This window comes from Cydia amplana, chromosome 6, assembly GCF_948474715.1.
Source record: "Cydia amplana chromosome 6, ilCydAmpl1.1, whole genome shotgun sequence".
NCBI lineage: Eukaryota > Metazoa > Arthropoda > Insecta > Lepidoptera > Tortricidae > Cydia > Cydia amplana.
The window spans coordinates 8,769,503-8,794,090 of record NC_086074.1 but is presented as its reverse complement, the minus strand read 5'-3'; the positions used below and the strand labels follow the sequence as shown (position 1 = coordinate 8,794,090).

The 24,588-nt window shown below is 38.8% G+C and overlaps 2 protein-coding genes across 2 annotated transcripts in view; both read right to left on the bottom strand.

Moving 5' to 3' along the window:
- The window catches only part of LOC134648838 (inositol-trisphosphate 3-kinase homolog), a 110,773-nt gene extending 96,353 nt beyond the window's left edge, over positions 1-14,420 (bottom strand). Inside the window, exons 1-3 of the mRNA XM_063503412.1 lie at positions 14,048-14,420; positions 12,026-12,118; positions 8,916-8,969 (exon numbers count right to left, since the gene is read on the bottom strand). Coding sequence (XP_063359482.1) covers positions 8,916-8,969; positions 12,026-12,118; positions 14,048-14,113 — 213 coding nt within the window. The 5' untranslated portion in view covers positions 14,114-14,420. The remainder of the gene's footprint in view (positions 1-8,915; positions 8,970-12,025; positions 12,119-14,047) is intronic.
- A 5,064-nt stretch (positions 14,421-19,484) lies between these two features.
- The window catches only part of LOC134648850 (rotatin-like), a 45,604-nt gene continuing 40,500 nt past the window's right edge, over positions 19,485-24,588 (bottom strand). The window contains exons 30-33 of the mRNA XM_063503431.1: positions 23,810-23,988; positions 22,770-22,977; positions 20,240-20,343; positions 19,485-19,655 (exon numbers count right to left, since the gene is read on the bottom strand). Of these exons, the coding sequence (XP_063359501.1) occupies positions 19,515-19,655; positions 20,240-20,343; positions 22,770-22,977; positions 23,810-23,988 (632 nt within the window). The 3' untranslated portion in view covers positions 19,485-19,514. The remainder of the gene's footprint in view (positions 19,656-20,239; positions 20,344-22,769; positions 22,978-23,809; positions 23,989-24,588) is intronic.

Sequence of the window (24,588 nt, the reverse complement as noted above, 5' to 3'; positions counted from 1 at the left end):
ACAGGGGCTACAGGCTCAAAGTTTAAATCTTTTGATATATACCTATTTTAGCATAAACATGCTAAAAACCTGTAAAAGAAGCGCCGCTAATAAATAATTCGTTGGCGATTTGAATTATGTTAAGCACGTGTAGCGTAGAAGATACTTACAACCTTCTTAATTTGCAAATTTTACAGAAAAAAACCTAACATAATCTGCATACCTACCTACTCGTGCAATATTATGCCTTTTAAAACAAGGCATATGGCTTTAAAAAAGCAAATCTATACCTACGAAGAATCATTTGCGCCATTAGTTTCCCTCTACATATTTAACTATAAATGTAATATAAAGTAACTATTAAAATAATACATGAAATTGGCACGATGCTGCATAAACCCTAGAGTTATTAGAAGGCACGCGACTCGTCACTTGGCAGAGGGTCTACGTGACTTTGAGCAGAGCCTACGGCTCAGGTACTAAGTGGCTTAGCCTAAATTGCCTTTGATACACAACAAATTAATCAAACCACATTTCCGCCGGCACAGATACCATTTTAGAAGGACGTAAATACATCGTAGCTTAAAATTATGCCGTCTTTTACCTATATTTCGCCACATTAGATTTGTATTTATTACGAGTATTTAGGAGGGTATTAGTTACCACGCCAGGCATCTCATGCGCTGTAAATACGTAGAGGTATATGTTAACTTAGTAGTAAGTTAGCAATTTAGCATACATATTTACAGGTTTTTATTTATTTAGTATTAAGTGAGATATTATAGTGTAACGAGAATTTATGATCTGCGAATTCTTTTATTTCACAAACATTTGCTAAACTAATATTTGTTTTTCTCGCACAAAAGCAACTTACTAATGAAAAGTGACGTCAAACGGCCGGTTTTAATATACATGTCGCAGTCGGATCGTATAATCCGCCGTATTACATTACGGCTAGCCGTTTTCAAAAACAGGGGCGTTTTGAAATGCGGCGGTTCAACGATTAGCCGGATTGAATGCGGCTGAATGAGAATCCGCCGGAATGTATTCGGCGCCATACGTTCTTCAACACGGCTAGCCGTAATGTAATACATTTTTAACACTCGTGGCGCTGCCTGACATAACAACAACAAACTATGAAAAACGCTGGGGTGTCCATCAAATCTGGAGTTCGACGGACTGTTTCTTTTCAAAAAACATTTCCTTCGCAACTTAACTAGACGGAGCCCTGCTTCGCGGGGCTCCTATTTCTGAGCGGTTTGCCCTTCGGGCATCTGAAGCTACCTAACGAACCTAACCTACCTAATACCTATTGATTTAGTGAGACGTCCGTGAAAACATTACACTTTGGGGAAAAAAACGTAGGTAGGTAAGTAGGTTAGGTTCGTTAGTAGCAAAGCGGGGCTCCGTCTATTTAAGTTGTAAAGGAAATGTTTTGGAAAAGAAACACATGTAGTGCGGTGGGACCATGGTAAAAATAAATTAAATTGCAAACATTGTCAAACTCCGGTTACGTAGGCGACCGAAAGAACTGGTCACTCTACAATCTAAATAGTAGTACGATGCGGCTAAACGTAGGCCGCCTTATTGAAGAACGTATCGCAATGACAATCCGGCTAATCGTCGAAACGCCGCATTTCAAAACGCCTCTAGGTTAGAAAACGGCTAGCCGTAATGTAATACGGCGGATTATACGATCTGACTGCGACACATATAAGTTATGTAGGTACTAGTAGAGGAGACTTCATCCATTTATATTTCTACTCGTATTTTGACCATTGCGTTTGTTTTGTAGCAACATTTTCTGATATTCATTTCACTTTGTAAGTGTGTTTACAGTAAATAATGTAATATAAGAAATCCCGCACCCGCATAATATCAACTACATACAAAATATCGAATGTTATAAATAACTTAATTCTTGAATACGAGTATGTAGTACTACCAAAAATCGAGAAGATACCAGCGCAAGAAACATGGCGGGACAATTTTTTTTTAATCATTCGGTATACCTATAGGTAGAGTCAGACCGAGAAAAATCTGCAGCGATCTTGATAGCCCACGCAGTTCAAGTGTCATTTTAAACGTCAAACTTCTAATGAATTCATGACGTGTAAATAACACTTGCACTGCGTGGGCTATCAAAATCGCTGCAGACTTTTCTTGATCTAACTCTAGCTACTTACATCTAATTTTAAAATGTTTCATTTTTCTTTTAATTCAACTGATAGTCAATTTAGTGAAAAACGTTTCTAGTTTAGCTACGCATGTTTGTCTGTCAAATACTTCTGGATTCAATAAAACAAATTACGCCGTAAAGTAGTGCAGCTAAGTTGTGCGCCTATGTAAAAGTGTCATCGCAAAGTTGCCTTTATAGTGACACTGGACTGGAAGCTGAAATGATACATTGTTGCCAATACCCGCTCAGCAGGCGTTTGTAATGTACAGTTGATGTCAAAGATGTTTACAGTTTTACAACTTACACCAGTTACACCTTTGTCCTAAGGCGAAGGCGAAACATGTTAACATATCATACTACGTAACCTAAACCTAATTAACGAAACCTAAGGTGGATGAGCTTTCTATAAGATGACGAAGCCTGCGCTGTCGGTCTGAAGGTACTAATGCCATTTTTAGGGTTTCGTACCTCAAAGGGAAAAAAAAGCGGCCAAGTGCGAGTTGGACTCGCCCGTGAAGGGTTCCGTATTTAGGGGATTTATAACGTATTAAAAAAAACTACTTAGATCTCGTTCAAACCAATTGTCGGTGGAAGTTTGCATGGTAATGTACATCATATATTTTTTTTTGTTTTATCATTCTCTTATTTTAGAAGTTACAGGGGGGGGGACACACATTTTACCACTTTGGAAGCGTCTCTCGCGCAAACTATTCAGTTTAGAAAAAAATGATATTAGAAACCTCAATATCATTTTTGAAGACCTATCCATAGATACCCCACACGTATGGGTTTGATGAAAAAACATTTTTTGAGTTTCAGTTCTAAGTATGGGGAACCCCCAAAATTTATTGTTTTTTTTTCTATTTTTGTATGAAAATCTTAATGCGGTTCACAGAATACATCTTCTTACCAAGTTTCAACCGTACCTAATACCTATAGTTCTTATAGTTTCGGAAAAAAGTGGCTGTGACATACGGACGGACAGACAGACAGACTGACATGACGAAGCCATATAAGGGTTCCGTTTTTTGCCATTTTGCTACGGAACCCTAAAAAACGGAACCCTGTCTATCTGTCCGACCCTTTATTTATCTCCGAAACTACTGGGTCTACATTTTTTTTTAATAGGTATACAAAACAGTTCTTTATATAGATGACAGGAAAACCTATTCGAAGTGTGCAGTCAAGCGTGAGTCGAACCTAATGTACGGAACCCTTGGAACGCGTGTCCGACTAGCACTTGGCCGGTTTTTTTTAATTCCATAAACTGGTTTAATCTGTTAGACATCGTATAGGTACTTATGATGTCGTTCAAGTATCCAAAGGATGCGAATATATGAATTAAAATATTATAAGTTTTAAAAATAAGTAAATAAGAATGTTGATATAGACATGTGTTTTATTGACATTTATTGCATTGTTTATCTACAGAGGGATTTTTTTGGACCAGCCATACTCTGCGTAGTGACTTTATAGTTAGGTCATACTGAACAACTTAATTTGGGACTGTATAAACGTCAGTATTTTAAAAGTAAAACTCATTTATACCTTCACTTTAAACAAGTATTTTACCTATAATAACCTACCTACCTGAATTCGTATTAGTTCGGTACAATGTTCTTTTTGGGTTTCACTTAATTTTTACTTCGTTTTATAAAAATAATGAAAACAAGTTGCCTCAGAACTGTGCCAAAATTTATTGATCAATTGAGAACAATTGGGAAGTACATACATATAAGTAAATCTCATTTAACACAAAAAATACTTCCTCCTTTTTTGAAGTTGGTTGAAAAGACATGAAAAGGCAAAGAAACTGCAATATTTACATTAGTAATTTAGATACCTTATCCCCAAAGTAAGATTCTGACAGACATAGCACAACCTAAACTGAAGGTAAGGTCTACTAGGGCCACTTGCACCAATCCAGGGTTAGCCACTAACTCGGACTTAACCGTTAATACATGATTAAATTGTACTGGTAACTCCGGGCTTAACCCGTTAACCCCGAGTTAGTGGCTAACCCAGCCAGTGGTTTAAAAAGCTAACCCTTGAGGGTGTAAATGTGGAGTTACAATTTTTTATGACTTCTACGCAGATGAAGTCGCGGGTGAAGCTAGTTTTATTATTCATTTACCTATTCTAGTAATTAATTAGTTATGATATTCCCGTTTCTTATCCGTGCATTTTTTCGGGTGCATTCTTAGCTAATAATGAATCACAATATTTATGCTAATTCAAGAAAAAATTAAATCAAAATAGCAGGAAGAAGGCATGTGTGCCTTTGCCTTGTGTGCGGCACCGGTGTGGCGTGGGCGCAGGATGCGCCGCGCCTGCGCGCTCGGACCACGTGACTCCATTGACGTCAATACTGACCTCTGGCAAGCGCTGCCTCAGCCCGCTTATCTGCCATACTCCACATACAGAGCGAGCATATAAATTGACTACTTCGCATTTAGCGTGCTTAATAACTCTGCGCAGCTAGCGGTCGGCGTGTTTATAAATAGGAAGTAGGTCCAGTTAAAGAAAAAAATAATGATCCCAACACGTACTCGTATGTACGTAGGCACCTACTTAGCATATTTCGTATAATTTACATTAAACTAGATTTATTTTGACTATTTACACAAATATTCGTGATAAACACATAAACAAATATTGCCTTCACCAGGATTCAACCCCAGGACCTTCTGCTCATACCTACTCTTAGGGAGATACACTATACTACGTTAGGAAGCCGTTATCGTAAAATTATAATCGAATTCAATCGAATGCTTTACATTCGATTATAATTTAACGATAACGGCTCTCTCAGGAAAATGTTATGGTTATGTTTTATGAGTGTTCGTCGTGATCGAATTTGAAAATCATTTTCTATGCTAGATGACAAGGTGAATGTTTATGTGTCCGTTCGAAGTTAGAGAAAACATAATTTATACAGTGAATTTGAGGCAAAATCTTGTAAATCAGGAGACAAAAAATGATATTAATTCTGCTTGCGGCACGTGATAGGTAGTTTTCCGCCAATTCGTCAAAAAAAGGCCATACACCTCGCATATTCACATAGGGCAAAAATAGTTTTTGGATGAGAGAAAAATTGTTAAGTTACAATTTTGTGTGGCATAGATTCTGATGTCTTTCTAGGGTTGGCAAAATGAAACCCTTAGAGTTTCGTAGTATCCGTTTGTCCCTCCGCCTCCGTCCGTCTGTCTGTATATGACAGCTATTTTTCTTGAAAATTGCATAATTTAATGAAATTTAGAACATCGGTATATTTTGTAATTGCTATACCAACTTAGTTTAAAAGTTAAGCAATATGTATACTCGTATATTAGGGGTTAACTTCACCCCATACTAGGTACAAGTAAAAATTCAACCCATTCAGACAGACAGACGCACATGGCGAAACTGTAAGGGTTCCTAACTGACTACAGTCACTAGCTTTATCGAAATAAGCGTGGAACGCACCGCACGTGAGACTTACTTTCAGGCGGTCATCAGTCACCGCCGCGACGCGCATATATATAGGTATTTTCTTATTATAGGAATGCTGAACGCTTATAATTCTCAAATTTTTCACGTGGCAGAGAAATGCGATCAGAAGTCTTTGACCGGAGAATTCGCAACAGTTTCCGACACCGAAGGTCACGTTTCGTAGTCAAAGATCAGGGGATCTACCGCAAAAACCGAAATTCGCAAATCACAGGGATCTTTCTCTTTTACTCTCATTCCAACATAATTAGAGTGACAGAGAAAAATGCCCGCAATTGACGACGAACTTCGATTTTCGCGGTTATAGCCCAGGATTGATATTGTATTTAAATGCAAAGTACTTAAACATCTTCTTCTTCTTCTCAGCATATTTGCGTCCACTGCTGAACATATGCCTCTTTCATGGATTTCCATGTTGTTCTGTACGCGGCGGTTCTATGCCAGGTCGGCCCTGCTGTCTTTCTAATGTCGTCCGACCATCTAGCTCGTGGTTTTCCGTCACTTCGGCTTCCCAGTCGAGGTCTCCAGAACAGTACTCGCTGGCCCCATCGGTCGTCATCCCTTCGACAGATATGGCCGGCCCATTCCCACTTCAGTTGCTCAATTCTTTTGGCGATGTCGGTAACTTAAACATATTTTAATGTTAGGTACGTGTTCATGTTTAATATACGCTTAGGTAAAATTTTGCATGAGAATAGTTAAGTCGCGATGTACGTAGGGTTTTTTGGAAGTAGTCGCGTAAAAATACCGTTTATTAAAGTTGGTTAAGACTCATACAAAGATCAATGAAAATACTTAATAAGTTTTCACACCACTGCTGCCAATGACGCAGTGATTTAAGCTATACAAGCGGTCTGATAAATCATACATAAATCGTATAATATAGGTACCTATGTCGGCGGCCGATCGTAAGGTCAGTAAGATCGTAATGTTGCTGTGTAATGTTTTGACGGTAGTCACATTAAACCAATAGATAGGATCAGTTCGTTAGATTTCTTCAGATGCCCAAAGGGTAATTTGTCCACAAATAGGAGCCCCGCTACCGGGGCTCCTTCGACTCAGGCTACGGGCCAAAGATTTTCACGCTTCACGATATGCCTAGGAATTTCACGATCTGCCTAATCTTACGATCATATACCATTGCCATGCTTCGCCAAGCTATAAATACATGACAACAATTACTCGGTGAAAGGAAATGGATTTATTGTATAGTGTCATAGCCATAGCTTTGAATGCAGCTTATGCAGCATATAAACGCGCATTTGTAAATACTAAAGCAAGCATAATTATCGCCAGAATAGTGTTATGTAACACTTGCTTGTATTTATTCATACACAGGAAGTTATAAGATACATGACGTGCGTCGAAGCGATTCCATAGATAACTAAATAGACTAAACATTAATCAGACAGCAAATACCAATTACCCTCAAGCGCAATGCCACGATCAAGTTACATTAACATAAGTCATGAATTCATGATGCAGCATACGTAGCAACGCTAGTGGACTTTACTTACGAGAGATAAAGTTACATGTGATGTGACGAATGTACCTACTGTGTAAACTTTACCCTGGAGCAGCTAATCTTTGGTAGACCTATTACAGTTCAAAAATATGCAACCCTTTTTTTCTATGTCAAGGAAAGATAAAGTTCATATAATGTATAAGAGGTATTGGGAATACCCACATTTAAATAATCAAACATGCCAAAAAAATGTGAAATTCCGTGTCGTCTTTGAACAAATTATAAATATCAGGCAAACACTTAGTAATGTACGTCTATGCATTATGTAATGATCCACTGCAAGATATGCTTCTTAATCTTCTTATATACAATGATTTATAACTCAAGATAGGTTATAGGCGTTCCAAAATTGAAGCGCTTACCTTGTGACAAATTGGACAAGTTGCCTTTAGTCGCGGCTGGACAAGCGAGAAATGTGCACGTGCTAAAGAGGAAAGAGAAAGAGACGACCTTATGTTTAACAACGACTGTGACAAAGATGGAAAGAATGAGAAAATTAATCAAAAATAACAGTTTTCTTCGTAGGTACAGAAATAAATATGGGAGTATTTTTTGTGCTCCTCAAGTATGAGTAAAACCTATCTATGGTTATATAATATCATTGCTTATATATACCAAATTGCACTATCCTAATCCAACCTTATCGTAGAGAGGAGAGTGAGATGACACTACGTTGCGTTGGCATATCGCTGTTCAGGCGACACACATTTCGAAACATGGAAATTAGCGAAAAAAACTTTCCGTTTTAGGCCGACGTTCCAAAGGATCTCTCTAAGAAGTTGGATCGTCAATGTGCATGCACTTGCATTGATTGAATGATTTTACGGTTAGTTACAATGGAATTACAACTGTTGATTGGAGTTTTGTAAATCAATGTACCTATTTCTTATATTTCGTAAAATTTTACCTAACCTTATTTATTTCTTACTCGTAATAATTTAAATCCAAATGTTATAAATATAATGCATATGCGTTCGCCATGCAATATTATACAGTTAGAGTTACACGAGTTATTCGGCGCTGATATGTATACATTATACATACAACATTTTATGTACGTACATATTTACTAAGTTCAGCGAGGTTTTCACCAGATCTCTGCCAAATTTAATCCATTAAGTTAACGCCTATAACGTAATTTATGTACGTACCTAAAATCAATAAATACAACCCTCGCAGCTAATTCCTTTTTTACGCTATGTCCACGTTTTCGCCCAGATTTTAAACGATAGACCATTAAGATAACATTACCGAGATAGTGAGGTGAATATTCAAATCACATCTATTTTTACTTATCGACTAAAACTTATACCTAATTATATTAGATCCTTTACTAATCCACTAGCCTTAGAACAACTTAGTATCCGCACTTAAACAAGTGCCAAATATTAGTATTTGTGGGAAATCCCAACGTTTCCAGAGATATTTGCTTATTGCCATCAAGAGCCAGTTAATCACATTCGTCTTCATGTGCAATTTCAAAAGGACTTATGTATACTCATAATGGTATAAATGTGCGATCTTTTAATATGTTCTGGCACTCATAAACAGGCGCATGCCACGGCCTAACCGTGAATCGCCGATTGTCAAACAAATGCCTCCAAATATTTACCGAATTAATAATACATAATTCACGTCCTTTAATTCATAACGTCATACATACCTAGGCAATAACTTTAATTTAACGGCGTCTGTAAACAGTTGAGGGATTATTAAAACTTAATAATTATATGAATATCTTACCTTATTTTTTGCTTCATTTTTCTGTTTGCGTATGCCTTTGATTTGTTTCGGGATCTGTAAAATAAATCAATGTCTTATATTCAAAGTTTTTTTTCTACTTACTCGTCGACTTTAATGGTTAAATTAAGACTTCGTACCTACATTAAACCGAAATTGCATACTTTTCATTATGCGCTCCCGACTCAACTGTAATGACTTGTTACAAAACGCTTTAGTGAACTGTAATGAATTCAACCAAACACGTGTCGCCGCGGTCAAGAGAATAAGTACGACATCAACGCGCTACTATTTAATGATTAAGAAGTGCGTAGATGTCTTTTGTACTATCTTTTTATCTACCTATATTCGTCTATCTATTCCACTTCATCAAATGAAAACAGTCATCAATCAAACAGTTTTTTGAATGTTAGGTTGTATATTTCTTGATTTGTTGATGAAAATACAAAGATCACTATATATATATATAGGGGGTGTGTAATGCTTAATATAATTATGAAAAAACTATCATACATTTATTATAACGCCATTTCATATATTATTATACGTTATAATGTAATTTTTATTATACGTTTCCTTTGTTATATTGTGATTTCATCTAAACAGTCATTGATATAATGCCTATTGTAATATAATTTTTAATTAGTATAAATACATGTTTCATAATGACATTTGTTATAATATATTTTTGTATAACGTAATTCTTCATACAATTTTATCAAATATAAATACATATATTGTATAACATTTTTTGTCATATTTCATTTAATGATAAGGTAAAGTTCTACAAACTTTTTAAGTTTTTATTCTAGGGAGGTCGCAGTTCTAACCTAACCTAACCAATTTTTTTACGGTTTTCAATTCTGCGAGAGCCGTAAAGATAAAGATAAAGATAAGATAAAAGATAGTTTATTCAAGTAGGCATAATTACAATGCGCTTATGAACGTCAAATAAAGCTAGGTAGACCGGCTCCAACCCTACACCTCTGCCCCGAGAAGATTTAAATCCCCCCTCAATTGGAGGAGGGTATCCCAATATGGGACCGGCAACAAACTCGGCGGGACACATCTTTTCAAAAATAATTACATCTTATAATTAACATGCATTACGAGAAAATAAGGGAAAAAATACAATTTAAATTACTATAGAATTCATGCAATTATACACATAAGGTGTAATAGAAATTTGATTTAGAAAATATACATATGTACATGGAATCATACAAAATCGTAGCTCTTTCAGAAAACATATCAAATTCTTACAAAAGGAAAAGAAAATAAAGTTATTAAAAGAAATGGGAAAACATATTATATAAATCTGATTGATTATTATTAATTACCAACATATAATATTTGATGTGCTTTCCTGCTTACCTGAGCTGTGTCACCTATAACTCTATACACAATGTAATACAATGTTTTTAATTGCTACTACTTTTTATTAGTTAGTTTCTGGTTTGGACCATGCATGTTTGTCTGTCAAGTAGTCCTCGACTCTGTAATAAGCTTTTAACATCAATGACTTTTTTAAGTAATTCTTAAGAGCTGGAAAGGGTAATCTTAAAGCATCCTCAGGTAACTTGTTATAAAAATGAATGCATTGCCCAACGAATGACTTTTGTACTTTACGGACACGAAACTTTCTGATAGCAAGCTTATTTCTATTTCTAGTGTTAAAGTTATGGACATCAGAATTCTTAGTGAAGGAGTCTAGATTCTTAATAACATAAATAATACTATCATATATGTATTGGGAAGCTACAGTTAAAATATTAATTTCTTTGAAAAGTTCTCTTAATGATTCACGCGCTCTTAAGTTATATATAGAACGAATGGCTCTCTTTTGTAAGACAAATATAGTCTGTATGTCAGCTGCTTTGCCCCAAACCAGAATACCATATGACATTACACTATGAAAATAACTATAATAAACAAGGCGAGCTGTTTCAACATTAGTCAGTTGTCTAATTCTCCTCACGGCGTAAGCGGCCGAACTTAATTTGTTAGCTAGTGTTCCGATATGAGGACTCCATTGTAGATTTTTGTCCAATGTTAAACCAAGAAACAGAGCTTTATCTACCATCTCTAAGCATTCATTATTCAAAAGTATTTTAGTATCGACTGGTTTAACATTCGGCAAAGAAAATCTAATACATTTGGTTTTCTTAGCATTAAGAAGCAAATTGTTCATAGTAAACCAGTTAAGTACATTAACGAGTGTGCTGTTAATTACACTATAATCGGTAGATTTCCGATCAACCTTAAAAAGTAATGATGTGTCATCAGCAAAAAGAACTATTTCACAAAGATTTTCTACTATACATGGCAAATCATTTATATAAACCAAAAACAGGAATGGACCCAAAATAGAACCTTGCGGCACTCCTAGTAGTTCAAACGTAACCTAAACCTATTTTTACTAGGTATTTTATTCTACAGAGGGTCAAAGTTCTAACTTAACCTAACCCTCCTTTTGCTAGTTAGTTATTCGTTTGTGCGGAGTCGCAGTTCTAACCTAACCTAACCCATTTATGTCATGCAACTATTATGCCACACAAATAATTATGTGATATCACTTGTTATAACAAATAATATGCTTTAGAGTATGTAATAATTATGGCAATGTATATTAGACAAAGTGTAAATATACCTTATGACCATAATGTAAATCGTTAATTAGGTATTGCGGTAGTATGCCATTTATTACGTTATTCAAAATAACGATATATCAAACTATAATATATGAAAAGTAATTATAAAAAATGTAATGCACCCATATATAGGTATGCCTAAAACATTTGAGGACGAATACCCTCTAATCCTCATGGATCCCATCATCAGAACTGGATTTTGACAAAAATGGGACGTAATATATTGGGATCTGTACACAATATAGGGAAGTATACATACACTTTCAAACAAAAAATAATAATTTTCCAAATCGCTTGAGAAATGACGGAGTTCTGACGAGGTAACAAAGATTCCGTTTTTTTTTTGGGATTTAATTGAAGTCGGTCAAAAATAAGAGAACATAGATATAAATTGCAGTTGACATCAGCTGTTATTTCCAGACTTGAACAGCTTGTGTTTATGGAAATGAAAGTTAAACGTACCGCACACTGGAGGCAGTTGAAGAGGGAAGTAGAGCTGGACCGCGCTGAAGTCGGGCTCGATTCTTCGACGGCCTCGATGATGGCGACTGTGCCCTGTCGAGAATAGGGATGACGACACATGTTGAATTTTATAACAAAATCTAGTAAAATAGATAGCAAACGAGCAATTTATCACAATAATGTGGATATTATAATAAAATATTGAAAAATTACAAAAATACAGGACCTGAAAGTTTCAAAATTTAAGTTTTTTTTAACTTCCAAAAACGATAAAAGTAAGGGTACCATTCGATTCCTTACATTTCATCCAAAAAAATATTGTATAGCAACTATATACATAAACGCAATATTTCACCGACAAACGCAATTTTCTTGTTTTGTCCATACTACAAGATGGGCTCCCAGAGACCTTGACGTCACGTTCCCTTGCCGTTTTGTCACAGATTAATAAATGTTTTGTATAGGGCCTTTCGCGAGTGAAGTGCGACTGTCGGCCTTTGACTACAATTTCTGAGTTTTGTGTTACTTTAATGCAATGGGTCCCATATAGACATTTGATCCTAAAAACAAACCCGATCGATTGATACCATAAATGAAAATTACTCATGTAGCCTATTAGTTTAAGTCACCCGGGTGGACGGAGGTGTCTGCGAAGACGACGTTTCGATGGTGTGTACTTTTCACCACCTAAAGGTATAAAACCTACTTCATTTTTGTCTACGATAGTGGCAAAGTAATTTGAAGAATGTTGTTGCCTGTTGCCTGGTAGAATGATAAATGTGACGTTATCAATGAAAAGGGACCTTATTTTCGATGGCGTTTACGCCATTACTAACGATGTTCCGATATAAATACAATGCCGCGCGACGCTGTGCGGCGTAAGCGCCATCGACAATAAGGTCCCTTTTCATAGATAATGCCCCAAATATCTAATACCTACCTAACGTTACCTAACGTCAACCAAGTAACATACCCGCCTATAAGATGAATAAGTCCGTTCCGGGGACTTAAACTGTCGGAAGAACCATCTTCCAAAATTTTTCTCGTTAACATCCCCAATTTAACAAATGATTTTATGAGGAAAAATAAATAAAGATAATACATATCGAAAGGGAACCTTAACGATATGAGCGATTTTCAAATTTATTGACAACCGATAAATAATGAGTAACACCCACTGTAACACCATAAATATTAGGCGTTTCACATATAAATAAATAAATATTATACATCATTAATGATCAACATTGGATATTCGGTTTAGCTGGACAGAAAATAACTCCAAGAAAAATAAAGAACATATATATTAGCGGTTAAGTGTGAACAACTTGTTTATAGTCAAATTGGTCATGTTTCCGTCGAAAAACTTAACGAACCGTATCTGTGATAACATAACCGATGTATAGCATAGTTAACCTTGGCGAAACAATTGAACCGAAGGAACAAAGCAGATGTGGCTAAGGCCGAGGTGCGTGCTCCATACGTTAAACGAGCGCGCCTAACTTTAATCGGCTAATACTACGCGTTATGTTTTTTGTTGCCGAAATTATATTCTGTATCGAATGATGCTAAGTCAAACCTTATTAACTTATAATAATTAGTTTCACTCATACGTTTAGAGTTAACTTATGAGAACTTAAAAATTATACAGCCAATAAACAAACCTAAATGTTTGAATTATGGTCAAGTAGGTACCTACAGGAAGGAACTCCTTGGTCAAAACTAGTCGTGGTGGATTAGAGACATGATTTTAACCGGAATATAGTTTATGTACCTAACCTACGTCTTACTAAAAAGGAGGACAGGTACCCTTCCCTGTACAAGATGAATGACAATAAATGATAATATTAAGAGTGCCATCTTAGAGGGAATCGTTATATGGATAGGGTAGGGTCAGACCGCGAGCCGGTAATGATCGCGTAAATATTGATTCCGATCGAGTTGAATGCACCGTAGTGCGGTCCGCGTCGCGACCTTGCCCATGCGCAGATAAGTGCGCCGGTGGCCGCGCGCCTTACTTACGTTAGCTTCGCACTTCCCATCGTACACCGCCGAGTAGCTCTCCGGCGGGAAACTGAACGATGACATGCCCACTTTTGCACACACTCGCGGTCAAGCACTGGGGGCTCTGGACCGCCGGCCGCGGCCGCCCCGGCGATCCATTGTTCCTTATTGATCGTTTCGCGAAGGAAGACGCGCGCGGGCGCGGCGGGTAGGGGCAACGCGACCGCACTGACGCGTCGCCGCCGGCGCCCGCACACGTGGATTATCGCTTTACGCTCGCCGATAATGAGAAAAGCAAACTTCTCCCTACTACGTCTGTATTGGCCCCTCGCGATTGAGCGCGCCCTTTGCCTTATCGCGGACGATACTGAAGCATATATCGAAGGGAACTGACAGTTCTTCGCGAACAATACCCGTACTGTGGGTAAGCCGAGGCACTTGATGAGTTTATTTATAGACTTACCTACGTAAGTAAACAATAATAAAGTAAACCATCGGCAATCAGTAATCGTAAATCGAACGAGCAGCGAATGCACAATAGCAGTTTATATACCTACTGTTGTTTATATTTGCATGAAATATAAGTTCATGCATGTTCGTGCAACTTCTACCTATTAATTTTACTAACCTACGTCAAACTGACAAGTCTCTGCATTAAAATAAAATATGTAGGTAGGTAATTAAATTTATGGGTTTTTATTTGTATACCTAGTCCTTGTGACTTCGATTTAGTCCACGTATCGGTTGTCGACACATCCCATTTCGTCCTTATGGTAAGCTACAATGTGACCTTTTATTGTGAACGTAACATATAGACTCTTTTTATTGCCATAAATGCCATAATCATCTCTTCACATTTTAACATCAATATGTATCTGGGAGACCGAGCTTTGCTCGGAAAACATAATAAAAACTCAAAAATGCGCGTTTCCCAGAGATAAGACCAAGCTAGATCGATTTATCGCCCCCGAAAACCTCCATATAGCAAATTTCATCGAAATCGTTAGAGCCGTTTCCGAGATCCCCGAAATATATATATGTCACCGTAAAATTGTAAACACTCGTCAGATTATAATCTCGCTAGTTACATTATAAACTGACGGTAGGGAGATTATAATCTAACCTAACCTAACCTAACCTACGTTAGATTATAAACTAACGGGTTTACAATCTTACGGTGACATATATATATAAATAAATATACATATAAATAAATAAATAAACAAGAATTGCTCGTTTAAAGGTATTAGATAGATAGATAGATACGGCGCGATTCGGGAAACGAATTAGAGATTCACTAGATATGAAATAGTAAAGATATGTGACGTTCCACGCAAAAGGTATACCTTATAGCGGCTGGCGCTTACGCTATTATATATTAACGCCGCTCCAATATTCAGCCGGGGCAATGGTACCTTTTGCCGTGGAACGTCACATATCTTTACTATTTCATATCTAGTGAATCTCTAAATCATTTCCCGAATCGGGCCGATATTAGCTTTGGTGTCTTTTTTTCTTGGGTTACCTATATGAATTCTATTTTTTGTGAAGATCCATGTGTAAAGTAAATGTGAGGACCCAAAAGGAACTGTATATCACAGAGCGGACACGCCATACATCAAAAATGATTTGCGTTTATATGTGTGCGCGACACGTCTGTACACGCGTCCAGTGGCGTCGCGTGAACTAATCTAGCCGTGGGTGAAATCGCATCTGCGAAGCCCTTTTCTTTCACTGTGCCCGAAGGGGCCTTACGCGAGGCCCCTCTTTGGGCGCGAGGCCGTGGGCGACGGCCCACTTCGCCCACGCCTAGCTACGCCACTGCACGTGTTATTGTGTATGTGTGCGTAAGTCGCTCTACTGAGAGCATGCCAGAAGTCCGTCAGATTCATGTCGCGGCCAGTCGTGGGGCGAGGTAATCCGAGTCGGGGCGGGGCGGTGCGTGGCCGTTCTGTATGATAATACTATGTATTACTTATTCTGTGATAATATGTAATTATGTAGTAATTTGTTGCAAGGGGACAAAGTTGTAGTTTATCCCCTCGTGATCCGAGCAAGTGAAAAACCCCAAAATCCGCGTGGTTGAAAAGTGGAATCTTGTGCGTTGCAAGGGTTTCAAGGCACGGGGATTATTTAAAAGCAAAGATCTATGATCTCCTCAATTCTCTTTGCTTAAGAGTTAAACACAGTATTTTTTTCACCACACCCAAACGTGATAAAAAGACTAGCAGTAAAACTTTACAAATCAAATCCAAATGAGCCATATAAATAGATATTTATCATTCAGTATGGTCACATACAAGTCATACCAGATTAACACGAGGAAACAAGCTGCTGGTGTGGTGAAAAAAAATATTCTAACGCCTATCAATACCTACCTACATAACACTTTACTAGGCATTTGTTAGGGTTCCGTACCCAAAGGGTAAAAACGGGACCCTATTACTAAGACTCCGCTGTCCGTCCGTCCGTCCGTCCGTCACCAGGCTGTATCTCACGAACCGTGATAGCCAGACAGTTGAAATTTTCACAGATTATGTATTTCTGTTGCCGGTATAACAACAAACACTAAAAACAGAATAAAATAAAGATTTAAGTGGGGCTCCCATACAACAAACGTGATTTTTGACCGAAGTTAAGGAACGTCGGGCGGGGTCAGTACTTGGATGGGTGACCGTTTTTTTGCTTGTTTTGCTCTATTTTTTGTTGATTGTGCGGAACCCTCCGTGCGCGAGTCCGACTCGCACTTGGCCGGTTTTTTTTTCAACTGTTCGCGCAGACCCACATATCCTGTTTGAATTTGTGTTTTACAATTAACACATTTAACTGTCACCTACGTAGGCACGTTTTTGTAGTCACTATTGCTCAAGGAAATTAAATTATTGTAGGTATTATGCCAGTTTTCCTCATTCTACTCGTAAACTATTATATGTGAATCGAAATAAAGTTTGTATCAACAATAAAACAGACTTAAGTTATTAATACCTTTTCTTTTAATTACTATACACTTTCCTTTCCTACTTATTAAATCTGTTATATTTATAAGGTTATAGTACTTATGTACTGGGTAATTTAGAGCTTATCAAAACCTTCATTATTGCAGGTAAAATCCAAGATAATCGCTTAGCAACCGTCTATCAACATCTATCTTAACGCATTCACTGCCAGTGTGTTGCGTACGTGGTTTATCCGCTTTGTAGCGACAGGCGCCTACGGAGAGAACCCGCCTAGCGGGTCAGTGGCAGTAAATGTGTTTATCCCTTAATGTACAGTCAACTGCAAAAGTGAAAGTTCAAGGGGATCTAAGCACACCTTTATTGGTAATATGTGAGACGTTTATACATATAATAGATTATGTTGACCCCTGATTATTAGTATACATAATTGCATATTGACAATCAATTTCAAGTGTATGTGTTTCTGTCTGTTATTGACTAAAATCGCTGTGCAATCGCTAGATATATCGAAGCGTACCTACAGCATGCTCACAAATTATAATATACATATGTATATCCAATTATCCATTGTAACTATGAATCTATTATCAAGTCAAGACGCTACAATATGTGTTTTGTTTTTGGCACCTTGTAAAGTTAGGATTCACGTAATATACCTACAATTAGACAACAAAAGGATGGAGGAACAAAATTAAAACCTTATACAGTATTTTATATATTTATTTCAAATCAATTTTATAAAACACAATACTAAATGCTCGGCTAAGTGTATGTAACACTTGAGATCGATTCAACAACACATCATATCATAAGTCACATTAAAATTTTAATACTGTTTACTAAGTCAACATCGCACATAAGCATAACTAAGCACATAAGCTTTCACACTTCAACGGTCAATTTACAACTAGTTTTTACAACGTGAAATATTTTAATACATTAAATTTTGGCACGTCAATTTATACATATTTTATAATAGTGTTTTCAGACAACGCATCCGCGCTGCTTGTTATTTTTAAGTAGCAATGAATAATGCACAACTCATACTACTATAGGCTACTCTGATTATGCAATCGTACCGAGTTTGGACTCGCTAAGGGGAGGAGTTGACAGTCTTGCAAAGGAGAGGAGGTGCACGTACAGCCAGCAATCAAAGCGTTTTTACCGAACAATCGGCATAAGTCAAGCTGAAACAAAAAAATATAGGTATTTAAAATGCTTGTAAACAAGTTTCGTACAAGTTTAAGGACAGAGCGCCTACTGCGAACCACGTTCGACGTGTTGCCTCTCTGTCGCACTTGTAAATTCGTACGTAAGTGTGATAGGGAGGTAACACGTCGAACGTGGTTCGCGGTAGGTCCTCTGGTTACACCAAACGTCGGTAATCGTTGTTATGTTATAATTTATAATACTTATAATCGGTAAAATAAGTGTATGTAATTTTTGAGACTACAGACAGGATTGCGTCTTCGTTAAGTTATTCAATTCGTCACACGCGGTCGGTGTAACCTACCCTTAATCTTTGGCCTAAATTAAGGCAATAATATTGAAATATTATTTCTCCAAGTACATAATTAGGAAATTTATTATTTATTTATTTATTTAACATTTTAAATCTACTCATCTATTTAAATCTACTTATCTATTGTAGTACTATAATTGTATTTACAGTAGTAGCTCTTAGTGACAATAATAATTAATAAAAAAAAACAGTACTAACGCTGTAAAAATTTAATGATTTCCTGTAAACCACAACGTTGTAGAAATGAACATTTATATATAATTGTATTTGTGCAATTCTAAGCACACTAGGTATTGTGTGTCCCCAAAAATTACGTGCAATATTATAACTGCGGTACCAGTACGACTAATCACGATAATAAAAATAAATAACAGTGCTCGTAAAATATTCCGGTCGACGAAGTATTTTTTAAATGTTTGTGTCGTGTATTGTGTAACTATGACCGTCTTTTGTGAGACTACTGCCCCAGTAGGGCTGCTCAGAGTTCCAGGGAGACATTCCGTTGTGCCCTACCTGTGAATTTACTAAATGTTGTGGTCACGTAGTTTGCAGCACGGAACGTGTGTACGCGACGAGTTGCAGCGCACGCGGCGCTACGGGGTCCGTACTTCTTTGCAATCCCTACTTAATGGTCTGGTGGAAACCTTACTCGCCATTAGTAACTGCCCTACCTATTCAGTAACGGTAGGCGTGGTCCCGTGGTTAGCAGCACGGAACGTGTGTACGCGATGAATTGCAGCGCGCGCGGCGCCGCGGGGTCCGTACTTCTTTGCAATCCCTACTGCACTAAATGGTCTGGTGGAAACCTTACTCGCCATCAGTAACCTACCTGTTCAGTAACTGTAGACGTGGTCACGTGGTTAGCAGCACGGAACGCGTGTACGCGATGAGTTGCAGCGCGCGCGCCGCCGCGGGGTCCGTACTTCTTTGCAATCCCTACTTAAATGGTCTGGTGGAAACCTTACTCGCCATCAGTAACCTACCTGTTCAGTAACTGTAGACGTGGTCACGTGGTTTGCAGCACGGAACGCGTGTACGCGATGAGTTGCAGCGCACGCGCCGCCGCGGGGTCCGTACTTCTTTGCAAACGCTGCTGCGCTGAATGCACCGCTAGCGGCACTCTCGCGCTTCTTAGGAGAAGTTTCGCCTGCGAATTGTAGATTTATTTAATAAACGTGCCAAGTTCGATCTTATGGCTATGAGATAAAGACGTTGATACGTGGTGTATATTGTTACTTAAATACATTTAATAAATAAATATTTAAATTACCATAGTCTCTATGCAGGGCTGTCAAGGTTTTAATTGAGAAGCGGTCATAATTCATATGTGTGCTTAAGGGACCTATAGTTGTATAAAATCACACCGAGACACCGAGTGTAATAATGCGCGTTGGTACAATTTAGAACGTGGCAACGGAAAACCGCAAAAGGATTCTATAACACATGTACTCAGCGAAGGTGTAATATAAGTAGCTGTGATTCCATTATGATTTAATTTAATTTAGTGCGCCGGGTTCTAAATATCCAGTATAACACTTTGGAAGGAAAATCCACAACGGAACCATATGTGATGTCCCTAATACCTAAATCTAGAAGATTTAAAGATAGTTCAACCTATCTGGTGAATACCGTATCGTCACAGACGTCACAGTTCCATGGTGGGTAAAGCTACGAGTATCATTTCGCCGTCGCCAAAAGCAGCAAAGCCCCAAGTCCCTAAATATCACGTACCTTATGGTTATTAGCAGCCAAGGCCCACACTGCACGGGCTGCCGACACGATGTCAGCGATGTCCCCCGTGAGCAGGCTACCGGTCAGCATCTCCAGGAGTTCAGCTAGAAAATTTAAATGAATGAATATTTCTTTATTCAGGCAATAGACCCATTACATAATTTTAAAATAAAAATACAATAAATATAAAAATATAAAAATAAAAAGGAAAGAAATGTAAAAATAAAACTACTTATTTTTAATACAATTCGCGAAGTTTTCAAACGAAAATTAAACAGTAAACAGTAAGGGCTCTCAATAACACAATGCTAAGTAAACCAATATATTTTATAGAAGCATACATAATAATCACGCCTATTTCCCGGAAGGGTAGGCAGAGACACGGATTTCGACATCGATTTACGATCCTGACATACCTCTTTCAAACCTAAAGTACTACTTTAAAATGCTCTTTTGTTGCTATTTTACAAGATTTATTTTCGAAATTACCGCCCTACAATAAGAGTTTAGCTGTACAAATACGACTTTGAATCTTTGTTCGCTTTAACAGTGCAAGAGATGCATTTCAAATATTTGGACAATTACGGACAAGCGACTGGCCAAGCCAAGCCAAGCAAGCTTAGCTAAAAGGTTTGTAAAATAACCTTCAACAGTGTTTGAGTTGTTGCCTAGCAAAAATATGGTCTGTGCATATTTGGCTTTACGCAAATGTCGTTTGGTTGTCGTTCAAACAAACATTCGTTTCGCGAGTGACTGCAAAGTGGTGGACAAGTACAATAGCATGATAGATAATGGTTGCCGACCGATCTTCTCTAATATTTTGTAAGTTCCAGAGAGACGAGTAAATCAAAGACTGCTAAATCGCAACCCACTTGCAGGCAACAGACAAGACTATACAGTGGCCATAGAGCCGCTGATACTAGAACAACATTTTGTGGGTGTAATTAATTTACCATAATTTAAACCAAGGGGCAGGTGTTAAGTTTTACGTGTGTATCTGTGTTACTATAACGCTGCGTCTTACGTAAGCGAACAACTCGCGAACGCGACGCGACGCGACGCGGCGCACGAACACAAAATAGAAACAGATATAACAGAGATATAACAAGAGATATAACAGAGAATAAAAGGATAAAGTGCCACGAAATGGTCTCACCTCAGCATCTGGCGACTTCCAGCGCTGATCTTCCGATGAGACCATCCGGTGAAACAATCACGACAGGTAACATGAATACAAAACAAAATTAATACATATATAACATACAAAACAAAAATACAGCAAAGACAGCAAGCTTGCTTGGCTTGGCCAGTCGCTTGTCCGTAATTGTCTAAATATTTGAAATGCATCTCTTGCATTGTTAAAGCAAACAAAAAGATTCAAAGTCGTATTTGTACAGCTAAAACTCTTATTGTAGGGCGATAATTTCGAAAATAAATCTTGTAAAATATCAGCAAAAGAGCATTTTAAATGAGTACTTTAGGTTTGAAAGAGGTATGTCAGGATCGTAGTTAGTGGAAATCCGTGGTCTCTGCCTACCCTTCCGGGAAATAGGCGTGATTATATGCCTTGACAGTAACATAAACTGGAAAAAACATGACGCGGCGCGGCGCGGCGGGCCCAAGGCTTTCGCGTTCGCAACGAGATCGCCCACGTAGGACACTTCTATAGGTATCAAAGGATTGATTCACCTCGCGCCGCATCGCGTCGCTACGCGTTCGCGCGTTGTTCGCCTACGTAGGACGCTGCGTAAGCATAATCTTAACTTCCAAACGATTGAACTTATTTTGAAATGTTTATTAGGTATATGTACTTCAACTTCCTGTGGTTGATCTTACTGAGAGGTTCCTGGGTGGTGTTATAATAAAAGAGCAGCCTTGGCGCTACACCCACACTCATCATCATCATCTTCCTCGCGTTGTCCCGGCTTTTTGCCTCGGCTCATGAGAGCTTGGGGTCCGCTTGGCAACTAATCTCAAGAAATAAAAATAAATGAGCATTCAATCAACCTCTACTTAGATGACCTCTTTATTTTTAGAAAACAATATGTTTAAAAATATGAAGTATATATTATTCACTAGTCTTTAGTAGGTTCTAAATGAAATATGTACCTAATAAATTGATTATGGGTTGCTAAACACAGAATGTCGTGAAACTCATGAATTATGAGAACGCTGAACCGAGTCAGACTATAAAAGAAAACTAAATATTCATGACACTAATATCCAGTAAATTATGTTTCCCAGTGTGTTATTAATTTTATTATAATTATGTGTCACAGCTGTCAAAAGCAACCTTGAGAAGACAAACGAAAACGTATTAATTATCCAATATAGTATTTCTTTAGAATAATTCAAATTACGTCAGCTGTGAACCACGTTTATTTACCATACCATACCGAAAAATACCATAACCGTATTCAGGAGATACGGTGGCCAGCGGTGCTCGAGCACTGCCGCCGCGCCAGCGCTTATCACGGGAGCAAATACCAACACGTTAGTTTAACCTCGAGCATGGGGTGGAGGTACTCACGGTCGTTGAGGAACGCGGGTCGCAGCTCGGGATGGCAGGCCGCGTGCGCCACGGCGGGCAGCGGCGCCGCGCGCGGCCGCAGCGCTAGCACGGCCGCCGCGCCGTCCGCGTGCCGCGCCACACTGCACCACAGCAGACCCGTCTGCCGGGATAGGGCGCCGCTCCGCGCCCGGGGACGCATCTTGTGGAGAGATGAGAGCGCCGAGCTCTGTTAACAAGTTTCTTGGGTAAAGTTTTGAACCCAGTGGTTGGCTGACGAAGAATGTCTGGGGGCGTTAAGTTCGCCGCATCGTGACTCCCCCTTTAAGCTGTAATTGATAAAGGGATCACAGATCGACGCGGTGCCATATTTGAAAGATAAAAATATGTTTTTCACCACATCAGCTCGGAAAGGCTTACTTTGCACTTCAAAAACGGATTGCACTTTGCTATCAGTAATTCACAAGTAATCAAATGCAAATTTTGAGTTGTTTTCTTATGTTTGCTGGTAAAATTGACCATTAAATGATAATTTTGGATGATAAATATTTAATAAAATTCATTTGGATTTCATTTGGTTTGATTTTGTTTGATATTTAATATTTGCTTCGGGTTGGTGTGGTGAAATATGTTTTATGATGATGATGATGATGATGATGATGGTATCCTGTTATCCCTCATCAGGGACATAGGGCTCTCAGAAGGGATTTCCATTTTTCGCGGTCCAGCGCGGCCTCCTCCAGCTCCGCCCAGCCGAGGCCAACTGGTGCAGCCTCCTTTTCCACTGTGTGCCTCCTGGTGGTTCGTGGGCGACCTGGCCCCCTTTTTCCGGGAATTTTCCAAGTCAGCCCTTGCTTGGATATGTGGTTGTTTGGCCTTCGTAAAACATGACCTATCCAGCGCCATTTCCGCAGAAGTATCTCCTTAGCTAAAAGGTTTTGTCCGGTCATCTCCCATAGTTTAATATTGGAGATGGTCCGTGGCCGGTAGACTCCTACGATTCGAAATATGTTTTATACTACATTTTTTCACGCCATTGGAATTGAACTGACAGAATGTACCTTCAGTATGACGGCGCGGCAGTGGTGGTGGTCGAGGACGTGGCGCAGCACGCGCACGCAGGCCAGCAGCGCGAGCTCGGCGCGCGCGCGGCTCGCGGCGGCGGCCTCGCGGCCCAGCAGCGAGCAGCACTCCAGCAGCAGGCTGCGCCCGCCCACGCACAGGCACATCGCGCTCCATGCTGCAAAACAATCATCAGCATAAGGGCTCATTTACACGGTGCGATAACTCGCAAGTTTCATTAGGTACACTGCGGGTTTTGATCGGTCGGCTGAATTGTTGTAACCTCAATGGTCCGCAATGTAACTAAAGCTCTTGAGCTTGCTCAAGCTCAAGCTCCAGGAGCTCAAGGTTACACAAAGACTTTCGGCAATCGTTCACTCTCGCATCCTTAGCTACTTCTGTCATGTTACGCGCAGGGAAGACGACGCCATGGAGAGGCTTGTTGTTCAGGGCAGAGTGGGTGGCACAAGACACAGATTGCGGCCCTCAATGCGATGGACCGACCAAGTTAAAAATCTCACTGGATCACCTTTAAATCTGTGCGTGCGAAATGCAGAAAATAGAGAAGGATGGCGGGAAATAACGAAAAAAGCCGTACAACGACCCCAATGACCACGACTGCTCTGACAAGAGTATCCGACTAAGAAGAAGAGTAACTAAATCGCATGCGAGTTCGCGTGCCGTCTAAATGAGTCCTTAGTATCATACTAATACCTGTATTACGAGATATAATATTCGTGTTCGCACTAGTCACGTGACATGGAACAGTTTATTTCGC